The sequence below is a fragment of the Hypomesus nipponensis genome, chromosome 2 (assembly GCF_054491055.1).
Source record: "Hypomesus nipponensis isolate SF chromosome 2, ASM5449105v1, whole genome shotgun sequence".
Taxonomy (NCBI): domain Eukaryota; kingdom Metazoa; phylum Chordata; class Actinopteri; order Osmeriformes; family Osmeridae; genus Hypomesus; species Hypomesus nipponensis.
This window is the reverse complement of record NC_140362.1, coordinates 18,019,178-18,036,936: the sequence shown is the minus strand read 5'-3', so window position 1 is coordinate 18,036,936 and position 17,759 is coordinate 18,019,178. Positions and strand designations below refer to the sequence as shown.

General features: G+C 42.6%; 2 protein-coding genes across 2 annotated transcripts; one reads left to right on the top strand and one right to left on the bottom strand.

Annotated features, from left to right (window-relative positions):
- The first annotated feature begins 594 nt into the window (after positions 1-594).
- bcan (brevican) lies at positions 595-9,254 on the top strand. The gene is made up of 13 exons (XM_084709258.1): positions 595-670; positions 1,082-1,474; positions 1,854-2,028; positions 2,196-2,323; positions 2,479-2,772; positions 2,917-3,822; positions 4,058-5,200; positions 5,864-5,971; positions 6,099-6,257; positions 6,830-6,912; positions 7,193-7,337; positions 7,437-7,619; positions 7,791-9,254. The coding sequence occupies exons 1-13, from the start codon at positions 595-597 to the stop codon at positions 7,910-7,912; spliced, it is 3,915 nt and encodes a 1,304-aa protein (XP_084565384.1). The 3' UTR covers positions 7,913-9,254.
- A 173-nt stretch (positions 9,255-9,427) lies between these two features.
- Positions 9,428-12,110, bottom strand: hapln2 (hyaluronan and proteoglycan link protein 2). The gene is made up of 6 exons (XM_084709281.1): positions 11,920-12,110; positions 11,686-11,790; positions 11,111-11,467; positions 10,870-10,986; positions 10,568-10,750; positions 9,428-10,118 (listed from the first exon to the last, which is right to left on the bottom strand). Exons 2-6 carry the CDS (start codon positions 11,762-11,764, stop codon positions 9,841-9,843), a joined length of 1,014 nt encoding a protein of 337 aa, XP_084565407.1. The 5' UTR covers positions 11,765-11,790; positions 11,920-12,110; the 3' UTR covers positions 9,428-9,840.
- Positions 12,111-17,759: the final 5,649 nt, after the last annotated feature.

Sequence of the window (17,759 nt, the reverse complement as noted above, 5' to 3'; positions counted from 1 at the left end):
CGGATTATGCTTTTGCAGTGCCCTACATGGGGACTTTGGGAGCAATCAGAATTCTGCTCACATTTGAGAACTCCCGGCACAGCCTGACTTATGCCAGCTGGAGCAGACCAAGGACACACAAACAGTCCTTCTCAGCCACTGTAGCTGTCTAGTAGAGGGCCCTGTATGATGATACATGTACAGTAACTGTACTTACTTTAAGACTAAACTAAAACTTTTATCTAGTATTGGGTTTAAATATGGGAGGGGACTTCGTATGTACCTTTGTCTTTCGAAGAACTCAAGTCTAGCTGGTCACTTTATACTGAAAAATGATATACTGAATGCAATGAATAGCTCAGCAAGCATGAATCAATTTGAGTGATCTCATCTCCTTTGTTAAGAGAATGGCAGAACCTCGAAATAAAAACCGTGGTATGAAGCCACTACAATCTCACATCTCACCTTTTGAATGCTTATATCCAATCTGTTTTAATTTTTCAGAGTTTTATTCTGTAATGTTTTGCCCATTTGAACCTAAATAGCGTTTTGTGTTCTCAATCCCTCCTCCCCTCTCTCCATTCTCGGTCCCTGTCTCTCTGCAATAGACTGGAAATGCTCCTATCTCTGCTGCTGTGCACCATCTGTCTCCTTGTCCTACCATCCTCCTCTACCCCCAGCCATGGCTCAGGTATGCACACTCACCCCTATGACCCTCCCACTCTCAGTTCTTGCTACTGACATCCATTATATTATCTATGACCTCTGACTGCGGAGGGGGCCCTTTAATCACTTTCCGTCATTCACTGATTTTGCTGACGCGCACAAATGGGGTTTAGAAGGTGTGACATTGAAAACAGAAATCAAGGTTAACTTGATGTTCCCCAAGGGTGGCCAGTGTGTCTCATCTGAAACTGTCAACAACACCTTGATGAGGGCTGAGGATGCGTGTGGGTTTAGGTTTATCTGTACACACTACCATAAGGCCAAACACTGTATTTTTCACATGGATGTTAATACATTAAACATCACAAAAGCAGGTCTTAGTCAAGTCAAAACCTACGTATTTATGTTAGCCTAAACCTTCTACCCTAATCTCCAGATGACTCAAGACTCCTACAGGTGACCATCCCTATCAAACCACCCATCACCGCCATCTTGGGTGGCTCTCTCACACTGCCTTGTTTGGTGTCCCTGTCCCATCCACCCCCGTCCCCCTCAACGGTGGGTCGACACGCCGTCCTCACCTTGCCCCGGGTCAAGTGGAGCATCCTGTCACAAGGCCGAGAGACTGAGATCCTGGTGGCCCGTGGGGACAGGGTAAAGGTTAGTGAGGCTTACAAGGACCGGGCCTTCCTGTTAAATTACGCATCCTCCCCTGCCGACTTGACCCTGAAGCTGGAAGGTCTGCGGTACAATGACACGGGCTTCTACAGATGTGAGGTGCAGCAAGGCCTGGAGGATGCAGATGATGTGGCTTACATCAAGGTCAAAGGTGAGGGCAGGCTAACCTTACAAGGCAGTGTTCTTATGAAAATGTATGTATGTTGACAGTATGTGTCACATTGTGATACATTGTGATTTCACAAGTTGAAAACCAGTCATAAGGAATTGTATACCGTATATCATTGAAGGGTTCAAGGATAAAACAACCAACAGACTACATAAAATATATTGTTCCTCTCATGTGTCTGTATATTCATCATGCAATATACATTCTGAGAAAATATATGAAGTTTCCCAATGGATGCACAACCTTAATTAATTAAATATGGATCTCTTTACCAGGAACATTTGTCAGCCCTGATGAATTTACCTTTCACACCAAATAAGCCACCCAGATAACACCTGGAGTCTTGTGCTTTGTCAAACAGGGGTGGTGTTCCACTATCGAGAGGCTGCTAGTCGGTACGCCTTCACCTTTGAGCAGGCCAGGAAAGCCTGCAAGGAGATTGGTGCTCACATCGCCTCTCCAGAACAGCTTTTTGCGGCGTATTATAGTGGCTACGAGCAGTGTGATGCAGGCTGGCTTTCCGACCACTCAGTAAGGTGAGGTCATTTTTTTTTGCTTGTATCTAGAGGGTTCAAATAGGGTTAATTTTTCAACACTGAACAAAAACGGTATTGAAATTATATCCTGAGTCTGATTATGGGATGTGAGAAAACTTGCAATGGTGTTTGAGGTTTGCTACACTGTGCACCTCTTTTCTAAACAGGTATCCTATCCAGATGCCAAGGGAGGGCTGTTTCGGAGATATGGATGGATGGCCTGGAGTCAGGAGCTATGGACTGCTGGAGCCTGATGAGCTCTATGATGTGTATTGTTATGTGGAGGATATCGACGGTAATAACACTGTACTGTTGATACCCTTGGGTGTTTTTACATTATCAACTGCATCCCTGAAATGGTACAGAAACTAAGATTACAGTATCCTTTATGGAAAGGTAAAACACATTTTCCGTTTACGTCATCGTGCCGCGTTTTCTCCGTATTCATAGGCAAGGTCTTCCATGGCTCCTCCCCTCACCGTTTCACCTTATGGGAAGCAAAGGCTCACTGCAGGGATCATGGGGCTGAGTTGGCAACCACAGGTCAGTTGTATGCAGCCTGGAATGATGGCCTGAACCACTGCAGCCCCGGTTGGTTGGCAGACGGAAGCGTACGCTACCCTATCGTAATTCCCAGAGAGCGCTGCGGCGGGGGAGAGCCTGGCGTCAGGACTGTCTATCGTCATAGCAACCAGACAGGCTTCCCCGAGCCACACACTCGCCACGATGTCTACTGCTTCCAAAGTAAGACAGTAAAAATTGTTGTCACGTTGAAGGAACAAACACATGATATATAGTCTCATGCTAACACGCACACTTCTGTGTTAATAACATATCTTTGATTAAATATTTGGTTGACCTCAATTTTCATCCACGTTCATTTCACAGGCTACAACCACGCACACACAGACTCCCCCTATGAATACCTGGCCACCGAGCCGGAGGACATTGTGACCCTGGCCGACCCTCTGGACGAGTTCAGCCTGGTCCACATGACAGAACAAGAGGGTAGTGAATCTCAAGGTGCACTGACAGCCATTCCTGTCCCAGAGGAGCAACACCCTGAAGAGCACAAGGAGAAACAGGGGGCTGTAGAGGGTCAAACCCCCACTGTGGCCTATGACGAGCTCCCCTTTCCCATGGAACCCCAGAGCCCAGTTACCTCTTCATCCATACCGCAAGATTCCAAGGCCACAAAAGACACGTGGGAGCCCGTGCACAAGGCCACTTACCCAGAGTCACATCAGCCTGCACCAGGGGAACACCAAGACCCAATCTACCCGGTTCCTCCTCACGATTCTCACAAAGACAGTAACACAGAGTCTTCTTTGGAAGTTGACAGGCACACCGGAAGTGTTCCACAAATTGCTTTGGAGTCATCTGTATCCAGCTCCAAGTATGAGGTTACAAGCCCAGAGAGTGGGTTCACCACACCTCAAGAAGACCATTCTGAGGATGCTCACGTGGAGCAGTGGATCCACTCAGGCAACTCTCACAAAGTTTCAGGAGATCCTGAGGAAGCTCTTGCCGGAGGTGTCATAGAGTCATCTGTACCTGCCACTTCATCTCATGCGCATCCAGAGCTCTTCCCTATCTTCTCCACCAACCCATCCTCACCCTTTGAAAACACTACGCCTGAATATCCCCCAAAAAAAGAGAATTCTGTGGAGCAGAGTTCCAATTCAATTCTCTCTGGCGAAGAGCATCACTTGTCCTCTCAGACAACGGCTACCCTAAGCCAAGTGGACATTGACCCCTATGACACCCATGAAGTGATACCTACCTCTGAGTACAGTGAGTCTATAAAAAGCCTTTTTCGTTGAATATATCTCTGAAATTATTTTTCTTAGAAGTATTTATCGGATGCTTATGTGGCTTGTGTTTTAGGCTTGCAATATAAACTTCAGTTGGTTTGAGTAACACAAAAGACACAAAAGCACTTTTTACACAGCCCGAACTAACTATTCTATTTTCCATATATTCTATATGAACTACCATAGACTGATATGTTTTCACATTTTATCAACAGGTTATATTCCCACACGGGAACCGTCTGGCTTAACAATACCAAATTCCTCTACTCCAGTAGACCATGAGGAGCAGGAGGCTGATGGAACCTCTGTGGAGTCATTACTAGAAGCTTCCACTCGCTCAGCAGACCTGACTTTGGTCACCACAGACAATATCATCACAGTCACTAGTGAGCCAGGTTCCAGTGAAGAAGGCATCCACAGAGATAACTACCCTGTGACTCTTTTGACCTCACCTATTCGCATGACTCTGTCTCCTCCTGTCGTGGAGGTGGAGGCCAGCTCTACAGGAGAGGTGATCACCTTCATTCCTGAAGTCAGTGTCCCCTCTGGGTTTGACCCCTTGGAAGGAAATCTGGACAAGGTGGAGCAGGAGGGGGTGGGTGAAAGCCCAGAAATGCTCATTACTAAAACTCCAGACATTGCAGACACAGCCTCGGACCTGGGGGGTAGTGGCCTGGAGGCCAGTGGCCTGGAGGCCAGTGGCCTGGAGGCCAGTGGCCTGGAGGGCAGTGGCTTGGAGGGCAGTGGCTTGGAGGCCAGTGGCTTGGAGGCCAGTGGCTTGGAGGCCAGTGGCCTGGAGGCCAGTGGCCTGGAGGCCAGTGGCCTGGAGGGCAGTGGAGAGGATGCTGGGTCGGGATCAGCAGAAGAGATTTCTGGATCTGCCGATGCATCAGGAGAAACCTCTGGAGAAAGCTCAGGGGTCTTTGCCACAGAATTCCCCTTGACAAATGAAACTCTCAACTCCGTCAATGACACCGATAGTGGCGAAATTGAGGCCGGAACAGATGCACCCTCCTCCGAGATAGAAATCACATTGCTCCCTAACCTGTCACTAACCCCCAGCTCGGAGACAGAACCAGCCCCCACCGTCCCCCAGGAGTCTCGGACAGACCTGGAGTACAGTGGGGAGGCAACTGACACTGAAGTCGATGCTCCCGAGTCCTCTAACCTGTCACCCACAGAGGAACCAGAGGAGGAGACTCCCAGCCCCTCTCCGACCACAGAGGACTATGATGACCTCACAACCATGACAGCCACTCCGTACCCTGATGACTTTGACGAGGAGGAGGAGGTGACTACAACCCCTGCAGCACCACCTTCTGGCAGGTCATCTGTTGGAACATTTTGGAGGATTTCAGGTAGCACATACGTGTTCCACATAACTTATCAGCCACCTTGCGCATAAGAATTCAGTGTCAATACAATTTGTTTCTTTTACAAACTCAAACATTTTCCAAATTATTAACAGTATATAATTTTTTATATTTTTTATAAGTCGCATTCATTTAGCAGCTAACTAAACATCAGAACTTAAACTCCTGTGGTTAATACTCATGACTCGTTAAACTGATCAATCCAGCTCATGATTCCGAAAATCTTATATCATATTATTTGGTGGTAAATTGACTCGTGGTTAAAAAATGAATGCACAGTAGAGGGCGCTCAGACTCTTTTCAGACTCCAGTAATGCTTAATATATATATAATAGCAGTGTACTGTACACTCCTATTACTTACACATCTACAACAGAGATGACCAGCTCTAACCTTTGAAAGCAGCTGTTTATAGAATACAGTATGTTTGCAGGGGAGTGTGTAAACTGTAAGTTAGGTAATGGCTCTCTCTAGTGGCCAACATCTATCTCTTTGGAGGAGTAGCCATACTGTAATAACAGCAAGATGTACACAGTGACTAATGGTGTTTTGTGGCACTTAACTTATATATTGAATAAAATGTGTTTGTATAGTTTACTGAACTTTCTGCTTTTGTACATTGAATATGCCCTCATGTCCCTGACTCAGATGCCTGTGTGGATAACCCTTGTTTGAATGGGGGCACCTGTGTTGACGGTGGAGGAACAACACAATGTCTTTGCCTACCCTCATATGGTGGAGATATGTGCCAGACAGGTACAACAGCAAAACATTTAAAATGGTTCCAATACTGATCCACAATGTCACATAAGAAAAGAAGAAGTATTTTTGGTGAAATAAATGTTTTCATGCATCTCACGCGTTATTTGGACTCTTCCTTTAGATTTGGAGTCCTGTGAACCTGGATGGGAGAAGTTCATGGGATTCTGTTATCGTCACTTTGACAAGCAGCAAGGCTGGGAGGTGGCCGAGCAGCACTGTCGTATGTGTGGAGGTCACCTAGTGTCCATCATGACCCCCGAGGAGCAGGACTACATCAATGGTAGAGTAAATCTGAGAACATGCCCAAAACCCCCTGTGAAAAAACGCTCCCAATGCAAATTAGCCTCAGTAGCTACGGTAGGTATAACATACAAATGGAAAAGAAAACTTTGGCTATTGTAGGGCGAACAATCTACTGTTTCAAGTATCAAAGGTTTGAATTTACTGCGATTTAAGGGTGACTTCCAAATAAACCCCATGAGGTCTGTGAGGCTTATTTTATAAAAAGATTGAACTTGTCTAGCTTGTTGAAAATAAAGGACTTGGTGGTCTTCCAGAAAAGACACAACATTGGATTTTGTGTCTTGCCATATAGCCAGTTTACAAGAACAAAGAACAAAGGAAGGTTTTGAAATCTGTGTTGGTATTATGTCTGGGAATATAGAAAGGAGATGGTTATCTCGTAGAATTCCTTATGTTCTTTCAATGGTTAGTAGCCTGACACCTGTACAAGTGTTTGAGGGGGCAAAGAAAGTCCACATCCTCCACACTGATAAGATACTCAATCATCTACCATGTGAGCACTTCAAATAGGCTAATGTACAATAAGTTATGCACTGTCTCTTTCACTAGACAAGTATAGAGAGTACCAGTGGATTGGACTGAACGATAGGACCATCGAAGGAGACTTCCGTTGGTCTGATGGGAACCCTCTTGTGAGTGTCACATTGTCCTTTTTTTAAATCACATGTACATTGGCTGTTTCACTATCAGCTGAATATATGAATGTTTATAAAGCTTTGTTTTAAGTGTCTCTGGGGTCAAATAATGTTTGCACTGGGTATGGACTGCTTTCTTGTTCCTCACGATGCAACGCAAAATATCCCTTATCCTCCTCCCTACAATATCTGTTACCATTACCAGCGTTCAGTCTTTTTCCACCACATCTACCGTACTCACATTTCATATTGTACTCTCCCCTTCTCATTCTGCAAGCTGTATGATAACTGGTACCGGGGCCAGCCTGACAGCTACTTCCTGTCGGGGGAGGACTGTGTGGTGATGGTGTGGCATGACGAAGGGCGCTGGAGTGACGTGCCCTGTAACTACCACCTCTCTTACACCTGCAAAAAGGGCACATGTGAGTACAAAAACCATACAGCATGGACAAGTTCCACAAGCATCTCACAGAGTTTTCCTAAATGAGCTTTTCTCAACCTGACATTGTGTCACTTGCTAGCTTCCTGTGGCCAACCTCCTGAAGTCCCCGGTGCTAAGTTATTTGGTAAGAGGCGTCTGCATTACGAAACGAACTCCAAGGTGCGCTACTACTGTGGTGAAGAATTCCTCCAGAGGCAGAATCCTGTCATCAAATGTCTGTCAAATGGGCAGTGGGAGGCACCTCAAATAACCTGTACACCAAGTAAGCATTCATAATTGACATTAATTTGCTTTACACAATTGTTCTTATGTAATAGGCCATGCCATTGTAGGACTATGCTGATTATGCAGTTGTATGTGGTGAACAATTGGTACAGGATGTGACAGAAACATGTTGTCCATGCCTTGTTTTCATGTGTTTGCGTTTATATAGACCAGTCAGCAGAAAACGAGCAGATAACTACACCGCCATACCAGAATGAGGGGGTGTTGGTTGTGGACACAGCTACAGAGAAAGCCACTCCACAGTTTTGGGACATTAAGTGGAACTTTTAAACTCTTGAGTCCAAGTGTTGTGCACCCTGTTTAGTCTCCTGTCACTGATGTGTTTCACTCTAAGGCTGCCCAACCTTGTTCTCCAACAAGGTCAAACCTCACTCAAATGTTGTCTTTGAAGTCAAGTTGTTGATGAATTCCCATCACCTAATTCTTACAGAATAAACCCATTAGCAAAATTATAAGACTTTGATAGGACTCTAATACAGTTATGAACTCACTTTAAGTATGTCAAACATATCAAGAAAAGGAAGCATAGCAAAAAACTAGTGCGTACTGTAGTATGTTAATGGGAAACGCCTATTACTGTACGTGATCTATCAACTAGTAATGACACTGTTGGAATACTGTATTTGACTGCAATGTCTAGTTATGAAGCTCTTAGATGGGGAGGATGGATAAGCACAAATTAATTCTCAACCTCAGCTGGTCTGACATTAACTGAAGCCACTTAGATAGATAGATAAATGGGTACTTTATCAATCCCCTAGGGGAAATTGCTTTCATTCTCTCTTCCTCAGCAACAATTGCAATTTTTCTTTGAGTCCAGTTTGTATCTGATTTTCCTACATATTTCAGAGCTCAGATATACCTTCCCACAGGTCTTATCATTCAACATGTCCGCATTCCTGGGGCTTTGTTTTTCAGTTTTCTCACATTTTGTTCCACTCATAGTATCTGCAGAACACATAATCACTAAGATGCTAGCAAAAACGTAAAACATTTTCTTCCATTTATCTTTGTAATTTCTAGATATTGTATCAATGAGATCCATCAATAGCTAGTCAAACTCGGTAGGGTATAACAGGAGATGTGTATGAATACATATGGGTTTTAACCTTTCAGCTGATTCCATCTACTTAGCTGTAGTGATATGTTTACTTACTGTACTTATAAATAAACTATGTAAGGCACCGTAGTTATTGGTTTTACAATTCTATTTGGACTCAATGTTAGTTTCTTTGTATTGTTAATTTGATTAATTCCAACTGAGATCTGCTGTCAGTGGTCTAAACCTTTTTTGTTGTCAGGATACACAAAGATGCATAGATCTGATTAATACAGTTTCATGTATGATTTCATAAAATATACAGTTGCTATTAAAATACATGATTATGTTTAGATATATTATGATATATTTATCAAGGGGTCTTGGAATATATAGGCACTGAAAATGAAAATATGGACATTGGGTGTCTTGTTAAATGAACCGCTAGATTTTTACTACTCCCTATATTGTAGACGGTAGTTTTTTACTAACACCATTGTGTTTGATGTAAGATGTATAGATTGATGTGTAGTAGGGTGAATGTTGTCACTGACTGACATTTGTGACATTGAATCGAGTGAGTTAAAACATTATGAAGTAAGATTGATGCAATAAAAGTGCAGGTACCCAAAGTTGTGTAAACAGGTTCTGATGGTGGTGGTATTTTTGTAAGAAGCCATTTTAATACAACTCTCTACACTCATACAAAGACACAAAGAACACTTTATTAATCATTATGTTTTATGATCAGACAGAAAATATCATAACACTAAATATGGTTAAACACAAGATCATATTTACATGTATTAATTGTCATTATGAAAGATAAATTGTCTTGGTGTGCTAACACCTAATATGTTGAGTGTGAGTGTATATTGAGTGTATTGTCTTGATGTTGTTTCTTGTTTCTCAAATTTTCCTTCAAAGAACGCTGTTCTTAAGAGTTCCAATTTGGGGTCTTGATATAGCTTTCAGTAACACTTAGATAAGAGGTATGGCAGGTTTCTTGAAAAGGTGTTGTGTTTCCGTTACTAATGTAACATGGATTTGTATTTGCAAGTTTTGAGGTCGTGAACCTCTTCTACTTATAATCTACGCAGAAATTCTCCATCTTTGGATCAAGGGCTTTTTTGGAAACGGGTAGCATGCATACCACAGGCTACCTGTAGCAGTAGGCTCCATAGAGTTTTAGTATCTTGTTGGGGAACCCAAAGCTTCGCACCCCAGGGTCTGGAAGGCCTCCGCAGCGCTCCCTAGGGGTGGAGATAGGGAAGCGCACACTGCCGTCCTGCAGCCAGCCTCCATCGCAGCGGTCAAACTTCAGGAAACGCCAAGCAGAGTACATCTGACCGACCAGAGCTAAGTCTGTTCCTTCACCCTTACATGCCTGCTCTGCTTCCCCAAAGGTGAACGGCCCTTCAATGAAAAAGACTGAACCTGGGGAAAAGACAAACACAGTAGTGTCAGTGGCGCCGTCAAGGAAGAGCCAGGGGGGGCCGCCACATCCTGGTACAATCGCTGCCCCCACTGGTCCCCCCTGCCAATTCACATATTGCCTAGATTTCATCTTTAATCTTTATTATAATATATATATTGTTTTTACTCTACTAGCATTTTTCTATACACATCTGATCATTAATGACATTAATTGTAAAATAAGAAACCAAAGTATCAGTAAGCCATTCCTCTCAGAGTCTCATATTGACATAGTAGTTTTTAACTTACTACAACAGCATACTGGAATTCCTGAAAGTCAGTAATGGCTTTGAATTTTGGTGTGCCATCCCAACATTTTAATTAAAATGACAGGAATCTGTCAATATTGATCTGTCTGAACTGAAAACACAATAACAATCAACATGAGCAATGACAGCCAGTCTGCTTACCAGCTGTAACAGATGTGAAGCAGAAGGCGTCAAAGTGATCTCGGATCCTATCTTTTGGACCGTAGCTCCGAATACCTGGCAGCAGTTCCCCTCCACAAGTGTCTCGTGGATGCAGAATTGGGTAGTGGACTGTTCCGTCCTTCAGCCATCCTGCATTGCACCAATCCAGACCCTCTGTCCAAGCTTAAGAAGTAAAAATGATCAATGAGCAATTAGTGAAGTGATAATTCAGGTATACAATTACTAAAACCCTCAATAGCCGATGAATGAAATGTTTTCTCACTGAAAGGATTATTTGATACCTCTGTACAGCTGCTTGAATGTAGCTAGTATACCATCCTGTTCAGCACAAGCCTCCTTGGCATCATGATAAGTGTATTTGTAGCGACCATTCCTACTCTGGTATGGAAACACCACTCCTGAAACAATGAACATCGACCCATTTTACGGTTTTGAGTATTCGTACACACAGAATTAAATATTCTTACCCTATCTGGAAACTCAGTGAGCAGTACCACTTTACTGCCTGACCATGTACTCAACCTTCGATTCTCAGTGTGATGATGACACTCTCGTCCTCGATACCATTGATCAGCTCACACCGGTACCTTCCGTCGTCCTCCAGTTCCAGATGACTGAGCTGCAGTGAGGCATCCATAACATGTGCCTTACGAAGAGAGGCTCGCTGACCTAACAGGCCGTAAAGCTTGTACGCATAACCGTTTGTCATCAAGACGATGTTCTCGGTTCCACGGCGATGAGGCTCAAGTTTGGTCCATTTAACTTTGAAATGTGGCGGTTTGACCCTGAGGATGCATGGCAACGTGATGTTTCCCCCTCGACGAGAAATGACTTCAGCATAAACAGGTGGCTCAATAAGATATTTCAGTTTCTTGTGGGCTGTGGAAATATAAATACTGTTATGTTAAGCAGCTTGTGAAAGACAAACCCACAAGAGAAACTAATTTAAAAAAAATCTTTTCAGAAATACTTAAAAAGTATTAATTTAGAGTCATGATTCGGTACTGCCATGGTCTACAATAACCTGTTTACAATGTCTCAGATTTGTTGATGTATTAAATACAAATAGTCTAACAATAGAATGTATGTCAACATACCATGATTGTTTGGGATGTATACAGCTGACATCCAGGTAACACAGCTTGCAATTATTAGAATAACAGTGGCACAGATCATAATGGATTTAGTCGCCCTTGTGACCCCTGCAGTGGAAGAATAACATTGGTAAATTGTTTCAATGGAGCTTTGTGTTCTCTATCAGAGTAAATCATCAGATCAATGACACTTAACTCTTACCGCAGTGTAAAGAATAAAGATGCAGTAACTCAAACCTTATTTAGTGAATGCTTTTTTCTTGTTTTTTTTTCAGGAAAGGGTTACCCATTAACAGTCCTTACTCCAAACATGACCTCTTAATGACCTCTCGTCCTTTGGTATGGGGACTCTCCTCAATATTGTTTCAATGACAACCCATGATCTAGACACTGGCTCAGCTTAAGAATCAAGTGGCAGTATTTAGACCATCTCCTATATCTCCTAGCTCTAGAGCTTTAATCGGCTGTACCCTCCCTCTGTCCCTCATGATTCACTTGCTCATCCTCTTTCTTTTCTGCTTCTCTCTCTCTCTCTCTCTCTCTCTCTCTCTCTCCCTCCTCTCCCCCCCCTCTCTCTCCCTCTCTCATATGTTTCGTGCAGCATGCAGTGGTGGTCAGGATTGTTGATCTCGTTGCTACAGATGTTAATGAGGCTGTAACAGTCTGCCATTGTATCTGTCTGTGCCTCCCTCCTCGGCTTGTCAATATGGGAACAAACAGGAATAGAAATAAAGGAAGGAAATACAAGCAAATAAGCTGCGACAGTGTGCTTGGCTTTTTACTACTAAACTAAGGATGAGGAAGAATATTTATATTAGGTATTGGGAATATTTATTGGTGTATGAGGTTAGGTACTTGACCCTCTTGCTGTGACTATGTTGAACTGTTAATAATTTCTCACCGGTGAGAACCAGTAAGAGTGGTTATTACTTTAAAAAGTATCATCCTAATGGCCTCCTAATTGAACGTGGGACTGCATTGAGGGATTTTGTTTCCATGTTTCCGAATATGACCATATTACAACCATCTTATACAACCGTCTTTGTTTTGCCCACACAGCATTGGGAGAGGGGTGGGAGGGATCCACGGAAGTCCTGGTTTTCCTCTGGCCCCAAGGCCCCATACACAAGGACTGCATTGTGAAGGCCAATGGTCTCCTTTTGCACCAAAGACTACAGACGGCGGTCGTACAAACAAGAGGAGAAGAGGGAGGGAGAAAATTAAATAATGGGATTCTTCTGCTTCCCCTGTGTCCGCTCACCATTGTGCTCTGCCATCAATGGGACTCTTTCTGGTCGTACGGTACACAGCAATTAGTATTCATCTGGGCACGCTTAGGTGGCAACTGCCTCCTCAAGCCTGTCTAACACACTCCCAGCCACCCTCTCCCTATCTCACTCTTTCTCTCTCTTTCTGTCTTTCTCTCTCTCTCTGTTTCTCACCTTTGCGACTGCTCACACACTGCTCTCTAGTGGACAATTAATCAGTGAAGGGTGTGTGTGGCCTCAAGCAAACATTTGCAGAGGCTTTCTTTAAGCTTTCATCCATGTAATTGATTGTAACTCAACTACTTCTGTTTCAATTCGGTGTGTCCGGGTAACTTCTATGCTGAATAATGTTGCAACAGGTCCGAGTCGTGAGCTGAATCATTTGTGGTACGGAGAGTCATGCTACAATGTCAAGTTTACATCAAATAAGCTTGCTCAGAGGAGCCACTCTGAGAACATTCAGGCCATCAGTTGAGTTTCAAGAAGTTTAAAATACAAAATAGTAACTGTATATTCTATTACAAAATACAGCCAGTTTCTGCACATACAGTATGTTACAGTTAAGTGTTATTTTGACAAAACGTTCAGCAAGTGAATCCACACGATCTTTTGTGTCTATTTCACCTTAACACATTTCCTTGACACAATCTATTCTTACATGATAGCAGCTGAAACAGGGGCTTCAGGTGTTAACTGTACTAACATGTTAACTCCAACATGCACCGGGACACTAGATTATTTTCTTCACATTTTTGCGGCCAACCATTCGAGTACCAACATTGTTGGACACGAAAATCATCAATATTATAGAAGTGCTCCATACAGCTCTGTAAGGTGAAATACCTATTTTTCCTCAACAAATCCCACTAATTGTCCGACAAAAAGCTAAATAATCATTATAATCCAGTTTTAAACTAAAGTTTAAACTGAAGACAGGACTCCCTAGTCTTCACGCTTAAAATGAGAAGGCATAATATTACAACAGGTTTGGCATACCAGCTCTGCTGCCCTAAGGCAGTATCAGTTTGCAGGAATCAGTGGTGCATAACTGTGTTGACAAAAACTGTAAAACACACAGGGTTGTGAACGCTTTCAGATCTAAAGGTATGCATCGTCTATAATTTGTCACTTTCTGTTTTGCATTTAAATACATATATTCACAAATAAATGTCAAATATTGCACACAGTTTTGAAAAGGGTCAAACCTTTACTATTAGTATGAGGTTTACAGGCATATTTTAATGTTTGTCGGGTTGTCAATCAGGTAAATACTGACCAGTAGCCTACAGTATATAATTTTTGCATGTGTAGAGTCCATACATATTCTTAGATTCCATAACTTGTTCTCTGATATTCACAAGATCATTTGTTTTATTGACATACTTAAATGAAGTAACTTAATAACAGACAACTAAACTCACAACTTGCTGACAGTTATATTGTATAAACAAACCGTTCCATGTTGAACCACTACACTATTTTCTCTGTTTGTATCACTTGTACTTTTAGATAATTATACAAAATACTATTTTGAAGGAACTGATAATGGATCTACACACATTCTTAAGTGAATGGTGTTTTTCATTAGACTTTGCTGAGCCATCTTTTCAAGGTCTGCTGATGAATGTCTGGATGTGTCATGTGATTTTGTCACATGAGGCAGTGAAATGTATCTCCAAATTGAACAACGATTGTTAGTAAAAGGTTGTGTACTCTGCAGAACCAGTTTGGGTAAAACAGTTTCAGCCTTATTAAAAATCATGAAATGTTATTGTACATTAAGTATTACACAAGGGGTTGAGTTTTCCTACATTACCCCTGAACCCCTTCAAGTCCAAGTTTAAGTCCATAGATTTATTGACTCTATATCTAAAGTTTGTTTTGGGGGCCTCTGTGTTGCTTTTGTGACAGTCTAAGCGAAGGTACAGATAGGGATCTGAGGCATGGGAATGTGAACTTATCTCTCGCGTTTTTCCCTCCAGCAACTTCCAGTTTTCAGTGATCTGGTGAAACAGATGAGTTAATGCCATAGATGTTCACAAAAAACGCATGACTAGTTATGCTAGTGCTATGTGTGTCTTTGCAAAGCCCTCACTTCACATGGCTGAAATGCCATACCACTGCACATATTCACAAACCTCACATACCAAGAGAACTGACAGATAACACAAGTCTTTCACAAGTGGTCCCATGTCTACACACTCAAGAACGATGCTGTTAGGACCCTATTCATTTTAAAACTCTATTCATGACATGGTTTCTGCCCCAGTATAATTTTTTCATGCATAAAAGCCTTTGTTTTACACAAGAACCCACTTAACATACAGCTAAATGTTATACTTATTGTACTTATTTTGTAAATCATACTACCTGTATGTTGAGCTTTATAGTGTTACTGCTGGTTGCATAACACCGACAGGTCTTGTCTTGTGACTGCAGCGTGTGATCTGGTGCCAGAGGCCATGATCGCTCTTCTCTACTACGTCTGTCCCTAATCTGAACCTACTTCTCAACCATCTTCCCAGCCCCCCTTGCCTGCGCCTTCCCCATGTCTCACCAACCCTGATGGCCAGATTGTGTTATCTATAGCGCCCAGGAGCCAGCCGACAGATATTTTGACAAGGGCACACACTTTACAATGAACTCTTGCACGCACATTTGTGGAGAAGGAATTCCACGGTTACTGGGAGGACAGAATGAGCGGGGAGGGGGTGAGGATGAGGGTGATGGTGAGGAAAGAATGGTGCTAAGGTATGTGTTCTGTAGTTTTTAGAAGTCTTACTTATACAGGACAATCGTTGATTTTGTATAAGTTGAGTTACATTTCAGAGTCCTGTTCCCATGTCCATACTTGATCATTTCTTCATTAAACAAATAAATAATGAAACACTTATCATACGTACGTGGGCTGTGCCGTATGTTGTAGTGTGTGCAGGAATGACTTCTGTATGAAAGAATCTTGCAGCTCGACCCTAATCTCTCCATCATACACAACTATAACTCATGGGACTGGAGGTTTGATATGGGCCCATCCACCACGCTTTAACAAGAGTGTCCTTTATGGAGCCACAACGAGTGTCATCTCTATGCACTTAAAACATGTCACAGTGTTTCCTCATGTCACAACCCGCAGTAGTCCACCTGTGGACAACTTGCTGAGCATGTTCAGAAGGAAATGTGGAGTATGTAATGCCTCAGAGAGGATCCCTGAACCCACCCTAAGCCTACAGCATAGGCCACAAACAAACTCACCCCATTTAAAGGTCATTCAATTAGCCCTGTTATCAGTTGTATATCACAGGCTCTAGGAATGTTGACCTGTTTCACTGATTCCACTGATTCAATTTTCTCACCATAGTGTACCTAATAGAATTGGCTGCTGTATAAGGTTGAAACAAGCACACTTGAGGTGTCATTAACTAATCCTTCGGTTACTTGTGAGATTTCTAAGATGCACAGTCGGGACATGGACTTTTGGTCAGGCCATGGATAGATCTAGGAAGTTCTCCTCATCTGTAGTACTCACATTTGGTGTTGGTAGATGTGTTAAACTGTGTTTCCAGACCTTTTTTGATAACTCTGAAATATACAACGATTTTAACATACTTCATTACTTTGTCACATTGTTTTAAGGTTGATCAATATATCATTCTCCTCATTATTTCCATCTTCCTCCTCAAGTTCCCTTCTTGGTTTTTATCTTGGTCCTAAATCCCAGTCCAATCCAAACATGCAATTTACTTGTCCAAGTAGTTCCTATCAGTTCAAGGAATCTCAACTGTAGAACTTGGGGAGACCGGGAAGTGATTTACGAAAATATTGCGGTGAACGTTAAGTGAAATGCAACTGTTAAAGCATGACTTTTTTTAGCCCTGCAGCTCACCTTTCTGGCGTGTGGTGGGGTGGGATGTAAGTTAAACAGGATTCAACATGTTCCTGAAGGTGAGCGGGAGAATACCTGGACACAGAGTTTGGGTTTTCCCTTCCTAAGTTGATAGTTGACTTCAACTTTGCAGTAATGATAATGTAACTATGACAGGGCAATGCTCTTCAAACACATTGCATGGAGACAGAAGGGCTCACTCTCCCCTTATCCTTATTTACTACTTCCGTTAGAATTGGCAGTTGGAAGAACAAATTACTCTGTGTTGTTGTACATTCATCTTTTAACGTTTTATGAATTTAGTAGACACTTCTTCTCACATGGAAGCTGAACAAATCATGCCATTTTTCATAATTAGAGGTTCTTTTTTCTGTGGTCAAAAATACAATTTATTAGACATTTCGCCATCCCCCACAGTTGAACCATGCGCACCTTCAAAGACACCAAACATACAGGAAGTTGATAAGATGGCGATGCCTCAAACTCAAAGACAGGGTTTGACGCCTGTGGTCAGAAGTGACAATAGTTCAGATTCTTTAAATCATAATAGCATTCCTGTGAGGTAGACAAGGCAATCACTGATGTAGGATATGGGGCTTTGCTCTACCGTATCTCTCCCTGAGCAGTGAGCACACAACACTTCTTCTTCAGTTTGGGGAAATGTGTTGGTCTGGATCTTTTGTCGTTTTGGAGTTAGGATAAGCTAACTCAAAGTTTTAAATAGCAAACTGCTTGTGTAGATACACATTTGGTGAGTTTGAAAAGTGTATCTTGTCCCAGTGATCAGTAAACAAGCATAAACGACATAGCCACGCAGGATCCCGTTCTCCTGCTCTTCTCCCCCTTCGGTGGAGGGTTATGGTTTCAAACTGTCCAAACTGCAATTGCAGATGAAATGTATAATACATGTAAAACATCTTTAAATA